This window comes from Podarcis melisellensis (genome assembly GCF_964234715.1).
Source record: "Podarcis melisellensis genome assembly, chromosome: 4".
NCBI classification, from domain to species: Eukaryota; Metazoa; Chordata; class Lepidosauria; order Squamata; family Lacertidae; genus Podarcis; species Podarcis melisellensis.
Genome location: NC_138531.1, coordinates 25242301 through 25262805, shown reverse-complemented (window position 1 = coordinate 25262805; position 20505 = coordinate 25242301). Strand labels below are relative to the sequence as shown.

The 20505-nt window shown below is 45.8% G+C and overlaps 1 protein-coding gene across 3 annotated transcripts in view; it reads left to right on the top strand.

Moving 5' to 3' along the window:
* The first annotated feature begins 8278 nt into the window (after positions 1–8278).
* EFNB2 (ephrin B2) overlaps positions 8279–20505 on the top strand; it is a 53227-nt gene continuing 41000 nt past the window's right edge. The window contains exon 1 of one of the 3 annotated variants that reach the window (XM_081908263.1): positions 8279–9229. In XM_081908263.1, coding sequence (XP_081764389.1) covers positions 9102–9229 — 128 coding nt within the window. In that variant the 5' untranslated portion in view covers positions 8279–9101. Of the gene's footprint in view, positions 9230–9909; positions 10147–20505 lie in introns of those variants that run through there. The other 2 variants (XM_081908262.1, XM_081908264.1) reach the window with 2 other exon arrangements.

Sequence of the window (20505 nt, the reverse complement as noted above, 5' to 3'; positions counted from 1 at the left end):
TGGCACCAAGATAGACGGATTAGTTTTCAAACATAACTGTTCTAGTGGAATCCCCACCCCCCCACCCCGGTTGTCATGTACAATGTTTCTACTAAAACTGCAGAATCCATAGTTTGTTCATAACGTTCTTACTTGAATAGTTGAATCAAAAAGGAACAGAAGAGTGATGGTGCCTTTTTTAGTTTTGCAAGCAATGTAACATCTTTTGCGTCGGGTATGTGACCCAGATCTGGAAGAGTCTCATGTTCTGTTTGCCCAGATTACAGGATGAAAAGATGATGATGAAATACACAACAGCTGAACAGTCAATATCTTTGAGAATGTTTTTAATAAATTAATACCGCTGTAATCATTGTGCTGTTCTTACTTCTACCTGCGTTTATATAAAACCTAGCAAAATACCCAAGGAAACCCAAGTTCTTTCAAGTCTCAGTAGTTTGCTTTAAACTATATGGTAACTAAAATGATGCGATTGCTAAAAGCAAATGTATTAGGAAGGATATTTTTTAAAACTCAGTGCCATCCAATATAGTTTTTTAATTTATTTTTAAAAATTTTAATTTTAAAAATGCATGGACTTAAAACATCCCAAGTCCTCAATGCACTTGATATATTTTACTAGTATTTGATTTTTATGTACAAGATACCAAAAAGAAGGGGGGAAACCACTAGTTTAAGGTGTGAAATAGAAAGGATATCTGAAGTGTCCTGGCATCACCTAATAATACTGAATGCATATAACCAGAAGACATATTTATGTAATATGAACACCTATGGTTGCAAGTGGTCTTTACGTCTGGGCCTAATATAAAGATATAGCTCTAAATTTACTCTACATTTTTAATGAGACTTGTATTTCAGTTGCCTTTCCCCCCATATAATATGGTAAGTTTGATCAAGTGACTGATAGGCATTCCTTCCACAACAAAGTGTCTTGCAGCACCTTTAAAGACTAACCAATTTGTTCCGGCATTTACTGTAATAAATTTCTTCGTCTTTATGATGCTACAATGCTGCTGTTTTCACTTATGTTGAGAACTCTAGAGCAAAAGTTGATTTTAAAGACTAAATCCTGCCCCCCCTTTTTTAAAACAACAACAGTAGTTTGAGGCTGCTGTGGTTTGCAGAGTTGGAGATGGTTAGGGTCTGGTCCTATTCAAACTCCCTGCAGATCCGGTGCAACATGATGTGTGCTCTACAGATAAATTCTAAGGAAGCTTTCTTCTTTTAATATTAACACATAGTTATTTCGCTCATTGTTATGTTAAGATCCAATAACGCATACCTTTCTAATGCTGCTCAGTGTGTGACAGCATGTCTTTTTTTCTTTTTGGCACACTGTACGGTATCTTGGAAGTCATTCTGACAGCTGACCTGTCCATTTCAGTTTAAACTGGCAAGGTGGATTACCCCTCCCCATATTCATTAGCAAACCCCCTTTCCTGTTCTCTTTTTACTCCACTTCCTGCATGGCCAATTAAAAGAAAAAGGCCGAGAAACTTGCTGACAACTGCCAATTTTTCTTTCTCATAAATGTATCCAAAGAACCAGGCGATCATATATTGTAGAAGTACTGTAACATCTTAGGGACGAACACAGTTGCTGCCTTCTGCTTCAATGTGTCTTGCTGGATGACACATTGATGCATTGGGTTCCACTGGCTTGAGGAAGGCAGAACTGGAAGGAAATCATGGTTTTGGCAAGTTCATGAGAAACGAGGAATCGTTGAGTCAAGTGTGACCCGAAGTGGTGTTTGGAATAAACAGCATGCTTTTTTAAAAAGTCCTTTTCTGACTTTCCTAAACGATGCTGGGATGCAGGGTCTTGCACCCCAGAACTGAAGACAATAGGCTGGATTTTTATTTTAAGTTAGGGCTGTATCAAACCAATGGAAACCCTTTGTAGCTGTGGAACCTAAGGAACCTACCTTGTTTGGAAAGAACTGATCTCCCCACACTTTCTCCCCAGAGTCTCTTAGTATCAAAAGTAGAGACTTCCTTACATCTGAGTCATTGGGAAAAGCCGGTGGCGGGGAGCAGGAGTGCCTGGAAGCTGGATCCTGAGAGGGAGTTGCAAGTACCGTACATCCTAATGCTTTCAGGGTCCCTCAGTCCCAACAATGAGGCTTTAATGGACAGGAAGCAGACGCAGCTTGCGTAGACTGTTCCCGGATGGCGACGAGCTTCTCCAAAACCTAGTAGAAAAGTGGAGATCACTAAAGAAGAAAGCATTTTCTCTCTCCCTCGAACCACCCCCTTGATCTTACAATTGGGAAGTTTTTGTGTGTTGTTGTGTTTTTACTTTTTTGTCGTCATCGTGAGCCTCCCAGAGTGGCTGGGGCAACCCAGTCAGATAGACGGCATACAAATAATATATATATATATATATATATATATATATATATATATATATATATATATATATATATATATATATGCTTTCGTAGATTTTCACGGGTACAGGAATGCAGGTTTTGGTGTCCTCGGGTGTCTTCCCGTGTAAAAGTTGGGGTGTCTAGGCGACGTTTCGACGAGGTCTCACTCGTCATCTTCAGGCTGGTGCTTTCGGCTTCTTGTTACTGGAACAGAGCAGGATCTCAGTGTTTGAGTTCCTATAAATACTGTTGAGGGGGTGTGGTGTATAGCCTCCAATGTTCTGGGCAGAGAGGAAGTTCCCAGGCTAGTGTGCCTTTTCTTCTTTTGTTCCTTAATTACTTGAGGGATATCCTGAGTGATTTCTTGAGTGATATCCTGAGTACCACTTAGGTGGGTCATTAGGTGTGGATTAGTTGCTAAAGTCTTTGTGTCTTGACCTCTTGAACTTTGTGAAGAGTTTTTCTGAGAAGATGGCTGTACTGCACTTAGTTGTGCTCTGGCTTGGCTTCGTGTATAGGGGCGAGCTGTGGTTTTGTGGCTTGTGTCAGCCAGATCTGTGTAGGGATTGCAGGGGGGTGCAGCATCCGGAGGTGCCTCCATGGTTTGGCTACTGGATGGTGTCTGTAATTTATCTGTGGAGAGGGTCTGGGTTTGGGTCTGGTGTGGTTGATTGGTGATGGCCAGAGGCACACAGAACGCCATCACCAATCAACCACACCAGACCCAAACCCAGACCCTCTCCACAGATAAATTACAGACACCATCCAGTAGCCAAACCATGGAGGCACCTCCGGATGCTGCACCCCCCTGCAATCCCTACACAGATCTGGCTGACACAAGCCACAAAACCACAGCTCGCCCCTATACACGAAGCCAAGCCAGAGCACAACTAAGTACAGCCATCTTCTCAGAAAAACTCTTCACAAAGTTCAAGAGGTCAAGACACAAAGACTTTAGCAACTAATCCACACCTAATGACCCACCTAAGTGGTACTCAGGATATCACTCAAGAAATCACTCAGGATATCCCTCAAGTAATTAAGGAACAAAAGAAGAAAAGGCACACTAGCCTGGGAACTTCCTCTCTGCCCAGAACATTGGAGGCTATACACCACACCCCCTCAACAGTATTTATAGGAACTCAAACACTGAGATCCTGCTCTGTTCCAGTAACAAGAAGCCGAAAGCACCAGCCTGAAGATGACGAGTGAGACCTCGTCGAAACGTCGCCTAGACACCCCAACTTTTACACGGGAAGACACCCGAGGACACCAAAACCTGCATATATATATGCAGGTTTTGGTGTCCTCGGGTGTCTTCCCGTGTAAAAGTTGGGGTGTCTAGGCGACGTTTCGACGAGGTCTCACTCGTCATCTTCGAAACGTCGCCTAGACACCCCAACTTTTACACGGGAAGACACCCGAGGACACCAAAACCTGCATTCCTGTACCCGTGAAAATCTACGAAAGCATATATATATATATATATATATATATATATATATATATATATATATGATTTAAATGTGGCAGACGCAAATCCTCTTCCAATTACACTGTAAGGCCCCAGCTTCCCGGGAATTCACTCGCGGTTTTCAAAGAATGAACCCCCTATTTATTTATTTTTAATCAAGAATAAATAAAATTTAACTAAAGGCCGCCATGCCTAAGAGCGCACATTCGCCCTGCAATAACTTCCGTCCAGTTTGGCGGTACTCGCTTCCGAGTTGAAGCAGGCAAATGAGAAAATCCATTTAGGGAGCAATTTCGTGAAGGCAAAAGCCACCGCCTGCCTCCGTCGGAGCTAAGCGAGACTTTCCGGCTTGCTCTCCCTCCTCGCTCCGCGTGGTCTGCTCGGCCTTAGGGGGCCCGATCCCCTCGCTAGGCGCAGGAAAAACGATGGTTTGGGGTGGGCAGCCCGGCAGCACAACGCGGGACAATCATCCTGGGAGCGAAGCTGCGCTGCCTGCCGAGCCCAGAACCAGATTGTCCCCTCCGCGTTGCTGTTGAGTTTTAGTCCCGGGAAGAGAGACATAACTTGGGTTTAAGTCAACGGGGCTGTGCAGATCGCAGCTAAAATCTCCTTTTTCTCGGGAGTGGGGTGGCCTCCAGTAACACTCCTTTGAAACAATAAATCGAGGCAAAACCGTATTTAGCCTCCCGTTTTCTTTCCTAAAGGGCTGGCCAATGTTTTTGAGGCTGTTTGTGTCGTTCGAGGAAGCAATAGGATTTTTATTTTACTTTGGCGGGGAAGTGGTGGTGGAGAAGCTCTGGAAGAACTGCGGTCCCGGTTGAAGGAGAAAAAAACTCTTCTGTTTCCTGGGAAAGTGGATTCAGATCTGTCCGGAGATAGTCAACCCACCCTGCTCCCCCCCAAAATATTATTAAGGGGATATGCGTGCAATCCCGAACGAGCACCCCGAAGTTTGTCATTCTGCGCTCGCTCGCAACGGTGGCGCAACCCGCTTTCCATGGAAAGGAGGTTTTGGGTTCGGGGTGTTGTAAGTCGCTTGATGGAGAGCCTGCCGGTCCCTTTGGCTGGATTTCCCACGGGGCTGCAGTCCGGATCCTCCGCAAACCGTTTCCACGGTCGTGGGTCGGAGGAGGGACTTCTTGTCTCCCAAAGCAGAAGTTGACCAGAAGGGCGACTTTATCGCTCGCCACTTTGCGCACCAGCCTCGTGCGCGCAGAAGCAGCTGCCCAACTTTTCGCCAGGAGCAGCGCTTGCTTGGGAACCGCCCCGGCGAAGTGGAACTTTGGTGGAAGCCTCTTCAGGGTTGAAGAGAGCCAGATCAGACCGGTTTCTTAAAAGAAATACTTTTATTTATTTATTTTTAAAAAAAGTTTTAAAACAAGCCCGCAGTTCTCCACCTACTTACCTGGACGTAAATCCCAGTAAACACAATGGGGCTTCCTGCTGAGTAGACACACACATATATGATTGAATTGTAGAGAGTATTTACACGTGTAACCTTCAGAGCTTCCCTGAATCACTACAGAGTTTGCTTTTAAAATGGGAATCGGATTGTTCGCCTGTAAGAAAATGTTGCTTGTTTGTTTTTCTTACTTTTTTAAAATGGTATTCCGCTCTCAGACATGGCTATTTAGAGCTGCCCTTTCTTGCAGCCAAATCTCTTTTGTGACGTCCCGTATTTTTAGCTCCTTGGGGCTATTTTTAGGCTTTCCAGATGTGCCTCTTTCTTCGAAAGGGGACCCCCCCTCCTTCTTTGACAAAGTTAACCCTGATTCCGGAGCCTGGAAGAGGAAAAGGGACACGAGGCACCCTCCCTGCCCCCCCCCCCAAGCCCGAGGCTGGCACTAATTTTGGACAGGCTTTTCCTCGCCGGGCTAGCCTGTTTTTCAGCCTATTTTCGTTTCCACCGGACGCTCAGCATCACGGAGGATGCAATCAGAAGCCGTTTCCATATATATTGTATATGGAAACTGCTTCTCTCTCTCGTGTGTGTGTGTGTGTGTGTGTGTGTGTGTGTGTCCCAAAACACACATGCACACCTTCCTTACTTTAACAGCAACTCAACCGGCGCGTTTCTAAACAAACAACCCCCGTATCTCCAAAGTTCACCTAACTTTATCTTGGGTCCTTGCAAAAAGCCGTTGACGGGCTTCCTGGCTCTTGTGAAAGAACAACCTTATCTATGCAAAAGTATCTTTACCTCTGCAAAAGTTTGGACAGAGAATCCCTCCAAGTGAACAAATGGTGTGTAAATGACGCCTTTTCGGGTCCCCCTCCCCACCTTTCACCTTCGGATATCTGAGTCACCTTTCCAGCGATTGTCTCCTGGGTGCGAATCCGGATTTCCTCCTTCTCCTCCCCCCTCCTCCTCCTCTCTGGACGGCGTCGGGTCTCCCCCGACAAAGGACACCGAATTCACACTTGGCTCAGCCCCGCTTGGCACTTTTGCGAGAGAGAAAATGACTGGGAGGGAGGCGAGAGACCCCGGCGCGCCTCGGACGCGCGTCTGTCGTGCATCTGGCGAAGGCAAGCTCGGGACGGAGTGCTAATTCGGACCAAAAGGAGCCAGGAAAGCCGAGTCGCACGGCTTTGGGAAAGGGGAGTTTCACCCACGGCTTTGGGAAAGGGCAGTTTGGCTTCTTCCAAAAGGAACCAAGACCTTCTCCAACTCTTAAACATAAATAAAAATCCAACAAAACTCATATACACCCCCCCCCCACCGAGAATTGTCTTATAAAGAAAAAGGGGTTCCTTCATCCCAAAATATTAAGATATTTGGGTTGTTTTAATCAAATGAGAAGAAACGAATGAGTTTGAAAGCGGGGGTGGGCGGGCAGGAGAGAGGAATATGCACGGATTTAAGATAACTTTTCTACTGTCTTGGGTTTTTGATGTTCCAAACTTGGGAGAAAGTTTCCAGCTTCTAAATTCTGAAAGAGCAGTTTGTGGCCTCGCTCGCTGCATCTCTCCAAATGTTTATAAGAGAGCAATCCAAAAATGATCGGATCGTGCCAGATTAGAGACCACATCTCCTTCGAAACATTGCAGGGAAATTGCTTGATTGTTCTATCCATTGCAATTCGTATCATTCCACGTAATGTCGGGTTGCTAACTGCCCCGCTACGCAAAGTTCTAATCCGGAACATATGGGAAAGTGGGATTTTCCCTGGCGCGCTCCTCGGTTTTGGCCAGCATCCCGGGATGCAGAGGTGATCGAAAGCAGGACATTTCACCAACAAATCCCCAAACCTCCCCTTTTAATTTTAAAAAATCAAGCTGAAGGCTCCCCATTCAACTACAGCGCAAAGCGGCGCTCAGGATCGCGCCGTCGAAGCGCCCGAGCGCGGCTGCGATCGGCTGCGGTTACCGTCGCGGCCGCTAGTGGGCGCTGTGGCTCCACGGAATTGTGCAGGGAGGCCGATTCCGCTTAGCAGCGCAGACCTGGCGGCGGCCGGGTTTGCGGAGCCGGGGAACCTGCCGCGCTGCCGGGTCGGGCCTCCCTCTCCGCAGGCTGCTGCCCCGCTTTCCCTCTCATGGGGGGGGGGGCTTCCATTTTTCAGCCGGGCTCCACTCTTTCCAAACCGCGCCACCCAAAGACGCCCCTCTTCCTGAGCGCCCTCAGACCCCCCCGGGGGCCGTGTGGGGTTTTTTTTGGGGGGGGGGTGCGATATGCGAGTGGATGAGCCAGAACCGAAGGGATAAGGGGAAAGCCCCGTTTGCAGCCTCCCGAGGTGGGAACGAGGCGCCCCTCAGCAAAAGGAACCCCCTCGTTTCCATTGGGAACCAGCGGCGCTCAGGTGTCGCCGAGTTTCGGCGGGGTCGCCCGCTCCCCTCAGGAGTTTCTGTCACGGCCTCCTCTAATGCGTGTGAGGGGTTGTGGTGCGCGCTGCGGCTCATGAGGGGAGTTAAGGCTTCGAGCTTCTCAAGCCAGTAGTCCTCAAGGGACTTTCGCGAGGGTTATATGGCGCTGTGGAATTGCGCGGCCGCTCGGCCCGACGAGCGCTGCGCTCCAGCTGCCTGAGGAGCGCCGGTCTGTCCGTCCCTCAAAGTTTGGGAGCCCAAAGAAGCCGCCCTCCGCTCCCCCAACGCCTTTAAAACAAAGGTTTTTATTTTATTTCAAAAGGAACAAAAATCTAAGTGCGCTTTTATTTTCAACATAAAAATACTCGGCTGGGAAAGAGCGTTTGCGACCTATAACGATCCCCACCCTCTGAGGTGACTGACTGGAGCTACTGGATTACCTGTCGCCGCCCTTCCCTCCCTCCCTCCCGCCACCCTCTCTCCCCCCCCCCCCGCCTTCGCGCGCAGGTCCCGCCCCTTTCGGAATGCGGGGCCTGAGCCTGGGCGCGAGGTTGGCGTAAGTGACAGCGGCGTCGCCCAACCAGCGCCGCCGTTGCCGGGGAAGGGGGGTGGCCGCGTTTATAGAGAGGAGCGAGGACGCGGCGCTCGGAGCCTCACTCTCGCCTCTGGAGCCAACGAGGAGTCCGCGGCGGGGAAGTCCGGCAGCCCGCGGCGAGGAGCGCTTGTAGCCGCGCGGGGAGAAGGAAGCGGACCACAGCGCGGGGACGAGGGGAAGTTGAGGGGGGAAAGGAAAGAGAAGCGGGAAAGCAAAGAGGAAAAAAGGGCTGCTGCTGCTGCTGCTGCGGAGAGCGAGAGCGCGCCTTCCTCGGTGCGCCTTCGCCAGCCGCCTCGCCTGGTCGTCGTCGTCTTCGGCGCGGGCGCTGGGAGCCCGCCGGAGCCTTCTCGCTTGCCTCGGACGCCGGGAGGAAGGCTGCCTATTTTTGCGGGTTGGTTTTGCCCTCATCCCGGGCCAAGGAGAGGATGAAGCCCCGTGGATGCGCCGGGCGGGACCTGCTGCGTCTCCTTCTCCAGGTGGATTTATAGAGGCGGCCAAGGACGCGCCGACGGGGGACTTGGGCGTTCCGCCGCTTTTCTCCCGTGCTCTTGCCGGCCTTCGCTCCGGTCCTTGGGGCGGCGGCGGCGGGCATCTCTCTCCTTGGCGGGCGCTTCCAGTTGGGGATTGCGGCTCCTCCTCCTCCATGCCGGCGCCCGGGCGCCCGACGCACTGAGCCGGCAGGGCGAGCTCCTTCCCTGCCCGGGATCTGGTTGTGACTCCTTCTTCTTGGCGGAGGAATTGTGGACGCCGCCTTCGCTTGCCTGGTCGTCGTCGTCGTCCTCGTCGTCGTCGTCTTCCTCCGCGGAGTTGGCGAGCCTTTGGGACAGGACCCGGCGGCGGCGGCAGCGCCCCCGACCATGGTAGCGCGCCGGGGGGGATCCCCGTTCGGGAGGTGCTGCTGGGGGATCTGGGTGCTTTTGTGCCGGACGGTGCTGGCCAGCTCGCTGGTGCTCGAGCCCATCTACTGGAACTCCTCCAACTCCAAGTAAGTGCGCGGGGAGCCCGGATCTCTCCCCGGACCGGGGGTTGGGGACGGGGGGCGGTGCGCAAGGACAGGCAGGTGGGTGGGCACGTCTGGCATCCCTCGCGCGCCCAAGGCCCTTTCGCCAGGCCGCGGGATCTGGTCTGGGTGCGCTTGGGGATCGGTTCTGCTCTCGGAGCAAATGGAGGAAAAGTCTTGGCCCTTCTAGGTGGCCCGATCCTGCGTGATCCTGCGTCTTCTACAGGACGCACAGTGCGGAGCTCTGGGCCTTGGTTAGCGGGTGGCGAGGCTCTCTCTCTCTGGTACCCGTGCGTGCGTAAAGGAGGAAGGTTCGGCTATTTTTGCGCACATCACCGATCCTAAACGCACTGGATTCATCCGATCCAAAAGCGAAGGTTGGAGCCTGAGCCTGCCCTCTGGGTCCTACGCTCGGGTTTTTTCGTGTGAATGAATGGAGCGCAGCGGAAGACACTTGTGTGTGTTTATTCTGCCGCTGGTTTTGCGGGAAGGAAAGCCAACCAGAAAACAACCCTGTTGGACCCGGTTGTGCGGCGCCCAGGAAGCTGGCAGAAGTTTAGACAGTTTTGACAATGGGTCTACTTGAGGGCAGTGCTGCAGTGGTGTGGAGTGAGGAGCCAGCATGAGAAAGTAGGGAAGGCTGCCAGAATAAACCAGCTGTTCCCTCTCCACTGCTACATAAACTCCCAGTTATCTTGACCATTAGGTGAAGTGAAGTCTCTTAGATCCTTGGGAACAGGGCTGATGAGTCATGATGAACCCAGCTTTTTCACTTCTGGCCTTCCATTACTAAACCATGCAGAACAAAGATTATGGAGGTGGCCCCAGCAGGGTCAGAGCATGTCTCTACGCATAACTGTTGGAGTGGATTGAGATAGTTTCTCCAGAAAACCATTGATGCAGTAAGGCAAAAGGTGGGAGTTTGAGAGGAGTTTCCACCTGATTCCAGTGGATTTAAGATCGTATCTCTATGTGCCACCTATCAAAACCTCCGGGTAAAAAGACTAGGAGAAGGCATGGCCTGTTTGTAGTTCAGGAGGAGCATGTGAATCCATGAAATGCGTGCAGCGGTGGACGGCAAATAGTGAACTTTAGGTATACTTGGAATATAGTGAGACTTCTGGGAACAGAGATTTCTCTTGCTTTGGAAGATGTTTTACTATAGATAAAACTGACTATTCAAACTTTGAGAAGCCCATTTAGGGTCAGGTTTCTTCATTAGTGTGTGTGTGTGTGTGTGTGTGTGTGTGAGAGAGAGAGAGAGAGAGAGAGAGAGAGAGAGAGAGAGAGAGAGAGAGAGAGAGAGAAAGATGTACAAGTGAAAGTCTGGTCGGTGTCCTCATCGGGAGAATTAATTTTCGAGAAGACGTGATAACGGTGCCTTGTTTAATGATGTCTTAGGAAGTAGTTTATTCAAAATGAGCAGAGCACAACATGCCTATAAAACCTGAGCAAGCTTGCTGGATGTGAACAGAAGACAGGCTCTCCTATAAAACACGGTCAAACGGTTGTTAAAATACCTTTAAATGAGCAACGCATTGAGGAAATGGTCCGGTTCACAAGTGTGAAATAGCTCTTCAGTTGGGCGCCTGTGTGTGTTGCTTGCAGGCTCCCTGTGAAATGACTGCAAGTTTGGATTTAGACCTAGAAAGCCAAAGGAGTTTATTCGGGAAATCACATTCTGACTCCATTTTTCTTCTGCTCCCTTTTAGATTTCCCTTCCTGTCCTTTTCCAAGGAAAGGAAGATTTACGAGCAGGCTTCTGGACCTTGATAGCATGCAGGGTTTTGGTTTTTTTTTAATGTGGAAAACCATTTGTTTTCATTATAATGCAGGAGCCTTGGTCCATCTTTAGCAGGATCTCGTGCGTGTTCAGCCCAGCGGTGCTTTCTTCCCTTCCCTAGGCAGACATACAAAGAAATTGCTTCTCTCTCTCTCTCCCTCCCTCTCCCTCCTTCTCTCTCTGTCTGTGTGTGCAGAAAACGGTCCTTACTTGCAGTTGACACTATGGATTTGAGCTGCTTGTTTCAGTTCTCTCTCAAACCTGGAAAATGTCAGATAGTGTTTAATCAAGGAAGGTGCCTGTTCTTAAGGGGGAAATGCATTTCTTGAAATTATTGTATGTGAGTGTGTGTGTATTTGTTGGGAGTGGGAAAACCCACATAGTTGATAGCATTAAGTTTAGCCTTAGAGGAGAATGGCATATTCTCCCGCCTGCTGCTGCAGTCTAGTGATCGCTTTATTCCTACAGAGGTCACTCTTCCAATACATATCGGCATTCCGCTGTGCTGTGGTCATTATTCTTCAGGCTGCTTCCAGGCCTAACCTGCCTTCGTGGTGCACTCCCTTTTACAGAAAGCTTTCCTTTTCAGTCTCAAATGGCCTGAGTCGCTATTTACAGTGCGTGGCCTCGCCCTCAAAGCAGTAATTCTATCTAACATCTTCCCCTTGTTGCGTAAACTCATAAAAGGTCGAACGTTTATCAAGACTACAGTTGAATTACTTGTGCTTTTATTCCCAACTTAAAATACAGCACTTGTTTGTCCACTGATGTGATTTTAAATTTTGTTTACCCAAATAGATTAGTCTTACTCAGCGCACTGGCAGAAGCATGCTAGAAGTGACCTGAGGTTTGTGCTCTCTCTCTTTTTAAAAATGGCTGTGGCCTGTGATTTTTATAGGCCTTGTGGAGGCCTGCACTTAAGGAAAATTTTCAAATGCAGTACATTATTTGTATTGCTCTAAGTGGTGGCAGGATCTTTACTTTTTGGAGAGCGTATTTCAGTTTAGAATGCATCACTTTTGTCTGCCTGAAGAAGAATAGCTAATGTTTCCTTATTAAATAGGAAATAAAATGCAGTTGTCTTCTGGAGAGCTTCCCTCCCACCTCAGTAACTTCTCAGGAGAATATTAAGACCAATTCCAAAGATAACTGCCCCGGAATTAAGTGTTTAATTCATTTAATGAAGTTAAATACGAACCGTTTACGATTCCTATATCTATTATACAGGGAAGCAATAAAAGAAAGAATTTTAGCCAGGCTCATAGTGGATATGTGATAAGACTGTAGAAGAAAGTAATCCAAATTCCTTCATGGCCTCCTAAACTGCGTTTGCTCTGCGAGTTGCTTTAGTGACCAGAATTTTTAGCAGGTGGTGAGAAAGGGACAACTAGAAGACACCCAGATTGTATTTTCAGTTGTATTCTGCTGTAACCTAATAGCTCCTTCATTTAAATATTCCATGTTTTTGTCAGTGAAGGATACATTGCCTATATTGCTTTGCCTAAAAGGTGTGAGCATGTAGGTAGGCGGAAAGGAATATTTTTTCTTGGATACTACTTTTGTAAGGCTTCAGACAATGAGAAACCCAGGTTCTAGGAAAAGCATAGCAAAATAGACTTTTAGTTCACTACAGGGACACTTCTCAACATAGGATATTTCCCTTCTTCCACTCTCGTTTCCTCAGTGGAGCTAACATGACCACAACTGCCCAACTTAATCGTACAAACCACAAACTGCAGTTTATTCAGTACCTTTTAGTTTGAAGTGGATGGAGCTTTCCTTATCAATAACATTGGCTAAATTGATGTTGCCTTACCCCTTAAATGGAGTAGTTCTGTCAGCTAATCATTTTTCTTTATCCGCCAACCCTGGGACTCTTTTCCTTAGCAAGATGTAATTTGACCAAGGGAAGGCAAACAAATAGCTAAATAATATCTCTGATAACCTATTACACGTAAAAATCCGCCACAGTTAGTCTGAGTAAACACTAACCTGTCAAGGACTGATAAAACGGCCTACAATTGATGGCCCGATTTAAGCCATCTTTTCAGTGGCAAAAACCAGCCTGCTTCTCATTGTTTGTTTGTGAAATTCTTATTTTTTTTTTTGTAGGCAAACAAATGCACATTCACTGCCGACTGAATAGCCCCTTGAACTGTGCTCTGCAATTTGTGTTTGGGTTAATCTTGTCGGTTTTAATATAGAGAAGTGGGGGGCGGGGAGGGGACAAAGTGCCAAGGATAGAATGAATTGTTAGTGCTTCCACATCCCCATTCCTTGCATTTTGTCAGGATGATAAACTGTAAGTAATGGACAGTCTTGCTTCACAAGAAAACTCGGCCTACTGGAGCATAAAGAGCTTGCTGAAATGCTATCTTGCAGCGCGTTTGGAAGCACTCCTACTTGACAAGGATTTATTTGGGAATCCTGGAGCTTTGCTTCTTAATCCTAACCATTATAGAGTTACATTGGAGAAACGCAATATATTATATATGAAGATGCTTGGAGCTGACTCGCACACTGGATTATGTATCAAATGGTTGGGTACTTCCTTCTGAGCTAGCAAATCTGAAAATGGAACACTTGCACGCCTCTTCTTTGATAGGGCATGCAAGTAGCATACCCCAAAACCTTTCAGGTATTTTTTGCATTAACTAGGCTGCCAAAGCTCATAAAAATTTGCCTGGCAGCGGCCTAGTACTTCCAGCGCTGAGCGAGCCAAGACTGTTCCTTTTAACATCTATTTCTTATGTGCTTGGTACCAGTCAAGCTGAACTTACCAAACCAAAACACTTTGTTTTTTTTCAGATTTCATCTAAAACATAGGGTTGGATCCCAGACATGTCATGCGTAGGGTAGACCCACTGAAATCAATGGCAGTGAAGTTAGCCATGCCTTCAAAGGATCTATTCTAAACATGGCTATCTCTGAATCCAAGCCACGATTTAGCCACTTACTGCTCAAAGGCAAGGTCCCTGGCAGCACAAAACTTATTTTATTTACTATGCTTGTAATCCCGTGTCTTTCCTCCAAGCAGCTCCTTCCAGCTCTGATTCTCACTCTAAGCTCAAGTCAGTGTGCATGGTTCTCCCCCACCATCTTAACTTCACAACAACCCTGTGAGGTTAGGCTGAGAGGTCTGGGACAGGCCTCAGCTTTGTAGCTGAGTGGGGATTTTAACATGAGTCTCCTAGGTGCTGTTCTGAGAACACTAACCACTGCGCTGCTACGCTACACTGGATTTAGGTATGTTTAATCAATTCAGTGTGGTTTACTCCCAGGTAAAATGTCTATAGGGTTGCAGCCTTTAAATGCTGTATGTTCCTTACAGTGTTTGCAAGACGTTAACATCTTACATTTGGTGACTCTCTTAAACCTCTGCATATGAAGCTTAGAAAATTTCTTGACTGTCATTTTTCTACGATCAGTTAGAACACACGATTGGTCGCAATCAAAATTGCTGTAATTACAGCAATCATCTCAATGCCTCTTATCTGTATTCCTTCTAAAGTAAAGTTGCATGCACATGCTTCTTACCTGGGAGTAAGTCCAATTAAACTCAGTGCACCTACTTTTGATTAGACATGTCTAGAGTCACATTGCCAGTTCAGTTAAATTGGTAAAGGTAAATTGCTATCACATAAACTTGAAAGTGAAGTCATAATAGGAAAGGGCGCTCCCCACCCTTTGTCCTATTTTAAGGGCCACAGAACAACTTTCTGCTCAGGAAACATTTCTTGAGTAGGAAATTGGTAGAAAGTTTACCTCAGGATAAGTCTCTGTGAGATATTGCACCTTTAGGAAGTCTGTTAAAGATGCTACAATTATGTGGGTTTTTGTGGTAGATGGGTACAGATCTAGTCTTGAACAAGCTTGGCTACTTGCAACTTTACTGATGCAAGCAAAAGACATGATATTCAGGGAAAGAAAAGTGTTCAGAACTCCATTTTGTTTCCAATTCATTTATGGCCTTTATGTAAACTTGCCATTAGCATGATGTTAGGAAGGCTTGAGTGGTTAAACATTTTGATTAAAGCACGGGAACTTAATAACTTTAAATGCCACGCTTGGAACTTAAAATGTTTTCATATTTTCAAGTTATAGATCCCCCCCCCCAATTTGTATCTGGCAAATGTAAAGTAGACTGCGGGGGGGGGGGGGGAGGAACGGTGTGATGGCCCAAGACAGTGTAAGAACTGCTTGGAAAGAGAATTCCCGTGGCTCCATTGTTTCTCTGCAAAGCTGGTGCACACAAAGACATAACGCTATTCATCCCTTCACCCATGATGGAAAATGTAAACCGTTGACACGGTCCCTCTTGTTTAACTTGTTTAATTCTCATTTTAAATTCAGTAGTATAGCGGCCGTGTGAACTCTGGAGATTTCTTTGGTAATCCATTTTGTAGTTCCGAATCAAAAACAAAGTGAAAAGGTCTGACACAATTTGCTTTTATTTTTAGGCAAATCAACCCTGCTCCTAGTTAATAAGGGGATTACAACCCAGACTAGGCCTTTACAGATGTAATGTAAATCAAGGGCAGGGTATAAAGAAAGTGATCCCCTTTGATTGAAGTATGGTAAAAAGGCATAGAGAAACTAGCAGCGGTAATCTGATTGTATGGCAATAAAACCACCATTTTCTGTCTTTCAGATAAAAATAATGTGGTAAATCCATGCAGCTCATAAGATGTAAAGGCAGATAAAGGGGGATGCCATGGCAACATATAGATTAGCTTGATGTTAGAAATGACACGTCTATGAAAGGAGAAACTAAGGGTCTTGCTTCAGGGCTGCAAGGTATTATGTGAGAATTGCAGGAAAAAAAACTTGGGGGCTGGGATTAGGAAGTATGAAAGGCCTACTTGTAGCCTGGCTGGTTGAAGCAGTAAAGAAAAGCTGCTCAGTTCTTGCTCATTGGTAGCGTATAATATGGTAAAGGTAGATTTCATTTACTGCCTTTTTTTATTGCTCGAGATTTGGGCTGATTAAAACTCGGGATCACTGCAATTGTTCTGGCGTAGAAGTTTTTCCTTTTTAACTCCTGGCCCAGCGGCGACGGTCATTCTGTGGGATTAGCTGCACTTGGGAGTTTGCTTCCTTAATCTATTTGGGATATTCAGGCAGGGACATGCTGGCAAGGAACAGAGAGCAGAGGGGATAGGTGGCGTTGAGGTTATCTGAAAAGAAAAGAGAGGAGGCTTTTGATTCTAGCCATCTTTCAGACAGGGCCCTTGCAGCTCGCACACCGCAGGAGAAGCTAAAATAAACATTCCACATTGTCCTTTCCCCTTGGCCAGATGATCCTTCTGGAGATTTTTTTTTAAAAATTGTTTCTTATTTCGCAACCCCTGAGAAGAGAAAAGAAGCGGAGAAATCCTTCTTTACATTTTTCCAGACACCCCAAATAAACTTGAAGCGCTTAATCCAGGTGGCATTTATTTCTGAAGGGCTGAAGCCTGAAGCTTGAATTCCACGGTGGACCTACTTCACTTTAGAAACAGTTGGATCAAACTCTGTTGCATTAATTTCAATGGAATTAGGCCAGCATAAAGGAAGTTTACCCCTGCTGACTGCCATATATCCTTAGGGCTTGTAGTAGCCGTAAAAGTAAGAAAAGAAATGGTTCGCTGCTGCACGCATTCTTCAGTACATCTGCTTTTAACTGCCCTTTATAAAATAACTTAAGACTCCTGTCTTGCTAGAGCCCTCACAGTTAGTAAAAAGAAGCCAAAAGCTAGTCAACTATTATTACATAATGAGCCATATTACAGACGAGAAGCTCCTTCTTTTATCACTTGTCTGTGTGATAGAAAAAGCCAAATAAATTGTAAGGCTACACGTAGAAAAACAAAAGGCAATTGGTGTAAAGTAGATCATGGAGTAAGTCTGGCAAAAACCCACATGTCAGCACTTCCTTGCTAGCTGTAATATGTTGTTTTTGTGGGTTACTGCGCTTTAGAGTTTTGGCATGTTGAGAGAAAGCCAACTGATTTCACCCCCCAAAAAAACTTGCAGCATTTTCCTTTCCTTTTGCAGAACCTCTTTGAAACATTCTTTTGACCCATAACCGTTTTTCCAAACCCAAAATTGACATGCTGCTCAAAGTTAATATGGTTTAATAAATGCACTGCTGAGGGTTGAGTGTATTTGTGTAATGTCTAAAGTCTCTTGCACGGCAATGTTCTCCAGTGTCCCAGCTTAACCTTCAGAAATCTATAGCAAAAGATCCATTTCTGCTGCAGATACTATGCAAAGCTCAGGGGCAATGCCCTCTACTTTACAGGCTGGTCACATCCAAGCACCTTGCATTCTGCATTTGACAATGATTGCTAATGGGCTATTCAACTAAAGTATTTGCTTGTTCACAGGGAACAGGGCATGATAAATGTCCAGCAAGCTTGCGGCCTCCTTCAGCTTTTCAAATGCAGACTGGTGCATATTTATGGAAGGCAAATCACAAAAGAAGCAGCTGAATTACTCTGGCCTTACCCTTTCTGTTGGAACAAGGGTTAAAGTGATTAAAGAAATAATGCAAGAACCAATGTCATTTGTTTGCTAACCATTATCCAACATTTAGCTTTCGAACCTACCTGTCATGTCACATTTCAGAAACCTCACAGATAAAACTGTGCACATTTAATACTGCATAGGAGAAGAGGAAATTGTTTATGAAGTGCTTCCTGTGCAGTAGCCGTCAAGCAGGCTTCTTTATGTCACCCCCTCTTGAAAGCAAGTGTGGATGCAAATCTTAACATTGTACTTACCTGTACACACGTCTTCAAGTGCAGTACATGAAATTTTGCAGCTGGGAGATAGTGCTTTCTGTTGCAGAGCATATTCACAACACACAAAGGAAGCCATTAGCGCTTGATCTGTTGCTGTAACTAATTTTCTTCTTAAAAGCAGCAAATTTTTGTGGCACTAGTTTGTCCATTCCCTTCTTTTAAAACAAACAAACCCATAAATTGAGACTGTTTTACATTAAGGGCCCACGGAATAACTTCTGCACGCTGGACATGCCATCATTTTAATGATACCGAATTATGTTACCATTGCATTCCTCTGAGGTCAGTGGAAATCTGGGTCTAACTCAGTTTTGGAGACAGTATATTGTAGCAGTCAATTTACCTTTTGCTTTGCAATCCAAATGTTTTGTCCATTTCAGAAGGAATGGTTTGACTCCAAATATAGAAATATTTATAAAATAGAAGTGTTTACACGTGTGTGTTGTGTGAAAGACCACAATTCAGGCCTTTTGGATTATGCCCCCCCCCCCGTAATACATATCCCTCTGAACTATTGAGTATCCAAGAGCCATACAGCAGTCTAATAAATGCATTTCCATACTTGCGTTGAAATTAATGTGAAGCTTGGATCCAAGTGACTCTGATCATGATGCTGCTGAAAGATTAAGGGTCTGTAGCATGCGATGGGTGATGCGATGAAACATTGCTATGCTTAAATGTACCCTCCAGCCCATCCACCTTGGGTCTTCACTGCATCAGATGTTTAGACCCAGATTGCACAGGTTGCTTTCGTCCAATCTCTGAGAGCACTTTGGGTTATCCAATCCATTAAAAGAAACATTATCATTAACACATTGTTACATCATTTTTCAAAAGACATGCGTAATTAAGTCCTCAAGTCAGCTCCCATTAGAATAATTGGAAATACATTAGGAGTTGGGTTAAAAGCAAAAAAGAAAAGAAAAGCTGGATCAGCTCCTAAAAAGTTTACAGTATTTAAGGAGTTGGAATTCAGTTTCCTGCTGATTCACAGCTGTTGCAATTTACTTTACAGGAGTTATAACATAGCTAATATGTAGTACAAAGTAGCCAGTTTAACTAAAAAAAAGAACTTGAGTGGATTTGATAAATGGTGCAGTATCCATGTCCTATATAGCGTGTCTACACTAAGATTACAGCAGAGGAAACATTGTGAACATTGCTGCAGATTCTCCCTTTGCTTGCTTTCCCATAAAAGTGCAACACAACACCTGGACATCTTTCACCTGTATCTAGTGGTAACAGTTAGAAGGTAGCAGGGTGAGTGGAGCAGTGAAAGTTTGTTTTTATTTCTAGTCAATTGTACCTGTGTGGTTGCCTCATTTTGGTGGACCTTTACAGAGTAATGTGTAAACAAAACATACACATAGCAGACTACTTAATGTTTATATTCTTATTATTCTTCTTATTATTTTATTTATACCCTGCCCATCTGGCTGGGCTTCCCCAGCCACTCTGGGAGGCTTCCAACAAAATATTAAAATGCAGTAGTGCATCAAACATTAAAAGCTTCCCTAAACAGGGCTGCCTTCAGATGTCTTCTAAAAATCTGGTAGTTGTTTTCTCTTTGACATCTGGTGGGAGGGCGTTCCACAGGGCAGGTGCCACTACCGAGGAGGCCCTCTGCCTGGTCCCCTGTAACTTGGCTTTAACCTGGAAGCAGCAAAATGCCATATTTTAAAGTTTGAAAAAGTTGCCTTCATATAGCTGCTTCTTGCCCAGAATGAACTATATAAAGGCTGATGGGTTTATTTCTCCTCATTGTGCCCAAAGAGTTTAAACAACACTTGCGAAACTGCAGAGCTATTAAAAGGAATATACAAGAATAAACCCCAGGGTCACATCCTCTAGGATCTTCCAGCTATCAGTGTCAGGTTTGTGCTGCATTATTAATCCTTGGTTAATAAATTGCATCAGACTGATGACCCTTCTTCTGAAGCTGTGGAGGAAAGTTACGGATAACAGCCAGCTTGACTTCTATTAAAAACTTGTGTGTGCCCTTTTAGAATTAGAGATGCTTTGGAACACACCATTCTATTCTGGATATAGAAACTCCTGCCAGTTGTGTGAGCAGAGCATCTAGATGTGTCCGGAACGTTTTGTATTCAGCAAAATCCAATGCCTCAAAATGAGACTTAAGTCCATCCTGGTAGTTGTCTACACTAATCCAATAACAAATTGGGATGTACGTATTTTTATTTTTATATAGCATTATTGATGGGGTTGGCCAACATGGTGCCCATGAGGCCTTCAACTGCCACCTGCATAGTGTCTTAGCACCCCCTCCACTAATGAAAAGTGTACAGTTAAAGGTGGAAGTTGGAAGAGTGAAGTTCTCTTCCACATCTTTCTAGGTACATTTTCATCATACCAGATCAAGCTTTAACCCAGATCTCATGGGAAAGTAAAGCATGTGTACATGCAGTTTCTTTTTTTCTTTCTGTTGTTGTTGGTGGGGTGATCTGGAGGTATAACGGTAAAGGGTAAAGGGACCCCTGACCATTAGGTCCAGTCGTGGCCGACTCCGGGGTTGTGGCGCTCATCTCGCTTTATTGGCCGAGGGAGCCGGCGTACAGCTTCCAGGTCATGTGGCCAGCATGACTTAGTCACTTCTGGCGAACCAGAGCAGCACATGGAAACACCGTTTACCTTCCCGCTGGAGTGATACCTACTTATCTACTTGTACTTTGACG